Source organism: Lingula anatina, chromosome 8, assembly GCF_051362555.1.
Source record: "Lingula anatina isolate TDL-2025a chromosome 8, LinAna3.0, whole genome shotgun sequence".
In the NCBI taxonomy this organism is placed as follows: Eukaryota; Metazoa; Brachiopoda; class Lingulata; order Lingulida; family Lingulidae; genus Lingula; species Lingula anatina.
This window is the reverse complement of record NC_141774.1, coordinates 14,629,167-14,636,601: the sequence shown is the minus strand read 5'-3', so window position 1 is coordinate 14,636,601 and position 7,435 is coordinate 14,629,167. Positions and strand designations below refer to the sequence as shown.

At 41.0% G+C, this 7,435-nt stretch overlaps 1 protein-coding gene across 1 annotated transcript; it reads right to left on the bottom strand.

Moving 5' to 3' along the window:
- Positions 1–351: 351 nt before the first annotated feature.
- On the bottom strand, positions 352–6,101 carry LOC106169836 (uncharacterized). The gene is made up of 4 exons (XM_087018775.1): positions 5,766–6,101; positions 5,521–5,560; positions 1,811–2,014; positions 352–1,027 (listed from the first exon to the last, which is right to left on the bottom strand). Exons 1-4 carry the CDS (start codon positions 6,099–6,101, stop codon positions 783–785), a joined length of 825 nt encoding a protein of 274 aa, XP_086874901.1. The 3' UTR covers positions 352–782.
- Positions 6,102–7,435: the final 1,334 nt, after the last annotated feature.

Below are 7,435 nucleotides of genomic sequence, written 5' to 3'. Positions count from 1 at the left end.
TCTATGTTATTTGTAACCAACCAAGTCAGAAATAAAGCAACTGAACTGAAGAAAATTTATTTATCATATTTGACTTAAATAAATACAATTAGGGATACAACATTTAATTAAAATAAATTTATTCAAATTATGTTGAATTTAAAAAATCAGCTATTTCATCTCATCATCAGAGACGGAAGGGTCAAGGCTGACCCGCCGTGGCACATGCAACGGTACGCCTCCAACAGTCCCGGTCCTGAGCAACCCTTGCAAAGTTCAGCCTTTGTCAAGCCCACTATCATCTTGCAGCCACCGTCGCGGTCTCCCTCTCCTTCTAGTTCCATTGACCATGCCTGTCAGGATAACCTTCTGGCTACATGCCCCATAAAGGACAGTTTCCGCTTATTGATGCTGTTCAAAAGAGTCATTTTTCCAATTTTATCCAAGACCCATTCATTTGTTTTCCGTTCTTTCCTATTTCATCTAGTCACTAAAAAAGTATTTAAAACTACCAGAGTCGTAAAATTTTGGATATATCTTTATTTTCAAAAAAATTGGTGTTTAATTTATTTAGAAACTTTCTAAAGAGGCTATATTTTGTAGAAAAGTGGAAGGCTAGGGAATGCCATTCATTTGGTGCAACAACTTTAAAAGAGTCGCTCCTACATGGTGCATGTGATAAGATTTGGTCGTTGTTAAAAGCAGATGGGAAGAGAAGCGTTGTGTTTGTGTATGAAAACGCCAATCTCTTTGATCTTCATGGCTGTTAATGTTGTATCAGTCAATCTCATCTTAGTTTCACATTATGGTACTGGTAATGGAATTTCGCACAAATACGGAAGGGGCGCATTACATGCTGTGTTTATCCAACCGCCTTGAACGGGAGAGTATGCCAAACAGAACGTGCTTGCCAAGGCTTCCGGCTGTCCTGCAACCCATGGTGGTGACCCCATACCGGAATGTGGGAGAGGCGTACTCGTGGCCAGCCACTGCCAGTCGTGATTGTTCCCCGCAACGTCCTTCCCTCCAAGAAACATAAGCGGTCTATCTGGTGAAAAAGTGATTGAATTAGTTTACAGAGTGTTTGAGTATGAATTGATTTTATTGCAATATGTAATTTGAAAGGGGGAAATATATTGGTTTTCATTTATGTTATGTAGAGCCCACCACGTGCATAAAATGCTGTTAGGTTTATAAGAATAAAGTGATTTTTGTCTTCGATCAGCAGCTCAATATTAGTTTGCCTCCAATGTTGCAAGGTCTCATAACATAACACAGCTGATGGATTCTTCTCTGACTTGTTATGATATAATTAGTAATGGTTCAGGCAAACAGCTTTAAGGTTCAACATCGAATACTTCAAATATCCAACAGGCTATTCTGCAATTAGTTTCGTCAATGAAATCCGCATTCGGCACGCCAATGGTATATTAGTTTCGGAAGAAGTATTTTCCATTTCTGTGAATTCACAAGAGCAGGCTACTATTATTGTAGTCACAGTATTCAATTAGATTTTTTTTCTGTATGTGGATATGATAAATAAAGAAGTCGTTTAGTACATTAAATTCGTGCAAACACCGACCATATTAGTGTGCCAGCAAATTTCATTTTTGTTTTCAACTGTGAATTTTGATTTTTGATAAATATTTATTTGATGAATGCTATTCATCATCCATTTTTTAACAGGTGAAAGTATCGAATATTAGCTGTGGTTTTAGACAAAGTCGAACATCTTTGCTTAAAAATCATAAGACCCCCCTTAACCCATCCTCCCCTCAGCATGCAGACTGGAACTTATCAAAGAACCACTTTTCCTTAACATGCCACCTACTTCTCAAATGAGGTTCAACCCACTCCCATTCTCGCATGGTCTCAAATCCCGCGAGATCTGACCGCCACGTTTGACCACTCGGTCTTAGGAAGTCGCAGTAAAAACGCCCATCGTCAAACGTCGCAGAGGCTGCCGAAAATATGTAGCAGGAACAATCTTGGAAGTTGTAGATGCAGTCAGAGGGATACTGTTGACTTGTCAGCACTGCAAAGTGAAAGCAATCTACCTTGTTTACCTGTGATAAAGGAAACGTAATTATTTTGAAGACAATATAGACGTATCGGCTCTTGGATTTAAGTGCAACGATTTTTTCTTGGGGGAAGTGGGACATGCAGACCAATGAAATATAAACAATGAGCAGTTTTAAAGTTTTTTCTGCTGATCAAATGGTGAATTCGGTTTATTCTTCGGCATAAGAGTTTATTTGAGTTGCCTATGAAACTATTAGCAGTGTTGTATATGCATTATAAGAAATTCATGATCGTTTCTACCCTGAGTGTCAGAGCAACGTGAAAGTTAGTTTGTTTAATATTTAATATACCTTGGAGTCACTTTCACTAGCTCGAGCCTGGTATTGCGATATGGGTTATATATGAAATCAAGATCGAGCTGGCAATACCGGAATCTAGAACCTAGGGTAGATCGCTAGAAGTTAGGAATGTGGTTTTCGACCTGCAAATTGAGAGGCGTTATATACTTTTTAATGTAATTTTTTTGGATGAACCTTGAACATTTTGAGGCGCAGTCTTAGTAAGCTGCTATTTTTAGCCACTGACTGGGTCCGATGTACAATTCTTGCTAAACGTAGCAAGAGCTGTACACAGGAGCTGTTTTTTAACTATTTACTCTGATTGGAATTTAATGACGACCATTTTATTATGTAAAACTTGTTGATATTATAATTTCATCTCGGACCTTTGTAAGCAAATTTTAATGACGATTATAAAAACTTGAAAACCCAAAGCAATGTTTACGAATTACTGCAATTTTTTAGTCTTAGTAAGCTGCTATTTTTAGCCACCGACTGGGTCCAATGTACAGTTTTTGTTTTCGTACATCAGCGACGTGGACAAATACTACCGCTCATCTGGTACAACAACAAAGACGTTGAACCGATGCTGGAAGCGGTGGAAAAAATGTTCGCCTTCTACCAAGAAAGAGGTATCGATATGTTTAAAGACGGTATCAGCGTGCCGGGTTTAACGTTGAAGTACCTCTTTCAAAATGTAGGTGACGCATTTTTTACCCTTTTCGACGATAAGCACAGCGATCTTTACTATCTTCTGAAAAACGCCATCGTGGGCGGTCCCAGCATCATCTTCCACCGCTATCACGAGAAGAATGTGACCTTTCTTAGAAAGGCGAATTCTGAAGCGCCCAAGCTGTGCAAAAAGATCGTTGGGTACGACGCCAACGCGCTATACCTGTGGTGCCTCATGCAACCTATGCCAACGGGCACGTTTATCCGCAGACGCGAAGAGTCCGACTATACGCGCGAATATTCTCACCCGCGAGGACGCGAGGCAACGATGTGGTTGGACTGGGTTGCACACTCCACAGGTCAGAAAATCCGGCATCAGTTCAACGGTACAGAAAAGCGCGTCGGGTGCCGTCGGCTACCGGTGGATGGGTTTTGTCGAGAAACGCAGACAGTGTATCAGTACCATGGGTGTTATTTCCACGGTCATCGGTGTCATTTGAACCGAAACAAAGATGGCACCTACAGGGAAATAAACGATACGAAAAAGGTCACTATGGAATCTTTACGCATCGAAACTGAAATTAATAGCGAGTACATTCGGGAGTGCGGCTACGACCTCGTCGAAATGTGGGAGTGCGATTGGAAAAAACTTCATAGCAAAAGCGATGAAGTGAAAACTTTCAGAAAGCGGTACACGCTCCCCACGGAGCATAGGTATCGGCTCACGTTCGACGAGATCCTAGACGCCGTCCTCGGGGACAAACTGTTTGGATTCGTCGAGTGCGACATAGAGGTCCCGTCCAACCTCAGACACAAATTCTCCGAAATGCCACCCGTTTTCAAAAACACGACTATTTCTCGCGACGACATCGGTCCTTACATGAAAAACTTTGCCGAGGAAAATAACATTATGAGTGTCCCGAGACGTTCGTTGATCGGGAGTTTATTCGGAGAAAAAATCGTTTTGGCGACCCCGCTTTTGAAATGGTACTTGGAACACGGTCTTTGCGTGACGCGCATCCACCAGGTAATCGAGTACACCCCGAAAGCCTGTTTCGAGCATTTCGGAAACGCCGTGAGTGACGCTCGCAGGGAGGGAGACAGAGACAAGACCAAAGCCATCGTCGCCAACACCATGAAGCTCATTGGCAACTCGGGCTACGGGAAAACGGTGACCAACAAAGAAAGGCACCGCGACACCGAGTATTGCGGTGAGGCAACAGCCTCTCGTAAAGTCAACAGTCACCGTTTTCGACGTTTAGATCGAATTACAGAAAACGTGTATGAGGTCGAGCTAAACAAAAAAATCATCAAATTAGACCTTCCTCTACACATAGGCGTGATGGTGTATCAGTACGCCAAGCTACGCATGTTGGAGTTTTACTACGACTTCATGCAAAAATTCGTGGATCCGTCCGATTTCCAATACTGCGAAATGGACACGGATTCCGCTTACATCGCCTTTTCGGCTGATAGCTTAGAAGACGTAGTAAAACCTCACATGAGAGCGCAGTACGAAGCCGAGAAACATCTGTGGTTTCCGCGTACTGATACCCCAGAGCACGAGGCGTACGACAAACGGACGCCCGGGTTGTTCAAAGCCGAGTGGGTTGGTGACGGTATCGTTGGCCTGTGTAGTAAAACCTACTACTGTTTTGGGGAAGACACCAAATCGAAATTTAGCTGCAAAGGAGTCAATAGAAATTCCAATGTTATAAATGAACAAAAGTATTTAGATGTACTTTTAAATAAACAAAGCGGCAGTGGTATAAATAGGGGGATACGTTTATTCAACAACACGATGTATTCCTACGTTCAACGCAGAGATGCCTTTAGTTATTTCTATTGTAAAAGAAAAGTGTTAGAAGACGGTGTGTCCACTGAACCCTTAGATATCTAGTGTCTTAAAATAAAGTATTCTTAATAGTTCAACGAAAAACAATTGATATGTTATGTAAATGTATCTAGTGCATTAATAAATAATTCGTAAACATTGCTTTGGGTTTTCAAGTTTTTATAATCGTCATTAAAATTTGCTTACAAAGGTCCGAGATGAAATTATAATATCAACAAGTTTTACATAATAAAATGGTCGTCATTAAAATTCCAATCAGAGTAAATAGTTAAAAAACAGCTCCTGTGTACAGCTCTTGCTACGTTTAGCAAGAATTGTACATCGGACCCAGTCAGTGGCTAAAAATAGCAGCTTACTAAGACTGCGCCTCAAAATGTTCAAGGTTCATCCAAAAAAATTACATTAAAAAGTATATAACGCCTCTCAATTTGCAGGTCGAAAACCACATTCCTAACTACTATCGCTTCATATGTAACTCTAAAATTTTGTATAATTTGAGAAATTATAGTACCTAGGCTACTGTCACCAACATAATTTAGGCTACCGGGTAATCTCGTACATGCAATCCGATTATCTTCATCCAAGGATTGAAACACAAAGAAGTGAAAATGCACTAGTAATCTAATAACACCTAGGCCTACATCACGCTCTTACCAAAATCAGTATCCCGACACTGGCTGTTGTCATGTCGCATCTGAAGTACACAAACATCAAACGCAATGTAATAAAATATCTGACACAATGTTGTTGCACGTTGAGTTTAATGCTATTAATGATGCCACAACATTAGACAACTTCAAGTGCTTCATTTTTTTTTTTTTTTTTTTTTTTGAAACGTGAAAACCTTTGAGAAAATTTTGAAAAAAACAAATCACAATTTTGAGTTGCTGTATACATACCCTTTCGTAATAGACAAAACCAGTGCGATTCACAACGCCGCCGTCCGGTTTACGAGCAGACAGGCGCATCACCTCGCAAGTTGAGAACTCGCCGTCTTGTACCCCGTACTCGTAATTAACAGAGAAACAACAATCATCCTTCGCACACAGACCAAGACAGGCATACTTCCCCCTCACCAAGAACTTCTGGCTCATGCAGAAGGTGGAGTAACTGCTGTCCAGCCCCTCGGGTTGACTGAAGTACCCGGATATGAATTTCTCCTCGGCATTGACAAAAGTGCCCATGATGGTTGCAACGAACGCCAGGATTACTACCGCTGCAGGGCTGGATGCCATGCTTAGAATTTGTATATATTTTTTTTATATATAAGAAAATCACTGGAAAGATTGCTTAAACGGTCTATGTTGTAAAATGAGTGGTTTGCTAACTTTCAATTTGAATCGCGTTAACTATAAACACTATGAACAATGATGTTTATACATGTAGTGCCCCTGCGGTTTCCTTGCGCAGAATTCATTAAAATGACAAACTAAATTGTTTTTATGCCTGATTTAAACATGGCCTGTAAAAAGAAGTGTCATAAATGATATAAGAGCTGTAATATTTTTTGATTTGTCAATTTTATGCCATTCGCTGTCACTGGAAAGAACCATTCGGTCTTTCACCATGAAAACGATTGACATTCACGCAGTAAATGGCACTCAATTTGTTCGATCCCGAATAATCACCACCCGTACAAGAATGAAGTATCTAACTGGTAAGCAAATACGTTCGTCGATGCCATAAAGTCCTAAAGAGTATTTCTAACGCGTCGGCCTTGGTAGTTTTACTTCGTGTTAAAGCACTTCTGGCCTAGCTGGGTCTGTTTGCGTCATCCATACAGTTGATTGCCATCCAGTTGATTTCTGCAAATCTTATCTTCAAAACGTGGAAATGTATTTGTAAGTATAATTCCTATGAACAAAGGCGTCTATACGGTCATATCCCAATCGTTTTCATCGTTTCCAGTCTGCAGGATAAATTGTAAAAGGTAATCTCAAGTTGAATTCGGCGTTGTGTCCTACGTTTCAATACATGTTAATGACGCAAAATCTAGAATTTAAAAAGTATCCAGCGTTATCAGTACATGTACTTGGTGGAAAAGAAGCCAAACCACCCTCTCCAGACTGCACATCGGAATCTAAACAGATTTAACAGAAGTTATTCGTTTTCTGGGCAGTAAGCCCATCCACAGCGTTTCATCTTTTCACGTCAAAATTACCCACGGCCATGCGGGTTCTAGTGCCAAATGTTTACGCGTTGGTGGCGCGCCTTATCTCAGTGTGCAGTTGTCTCAATGAAATCACAAAACAGATCACCCTGAGAATCAGACTGCGTTCAACGAAGTTACTCTGAACTAGGCAACTAGGGTCGTGACCATTTTGGCTTGTGGGACCCAGGTTGTAAAGGATTGACGGCTCGCCAAAAACGCAATCTAATCGTTATTTTAAGTGCAGTTGAGTGTCTTTGAGATGCCGGAGAGCGATTCTTGACAAAGCCGATCTAACACGCTCTATAATGTTCGAGTTGCGTGGTGGAAACTTGAGCGCCTTCCAGTCTGAGAGAAATCGCACGCTGGAACCACAATCGATGTCGTATCTCTGAACAAATGTTCAAATCACTGACAAAT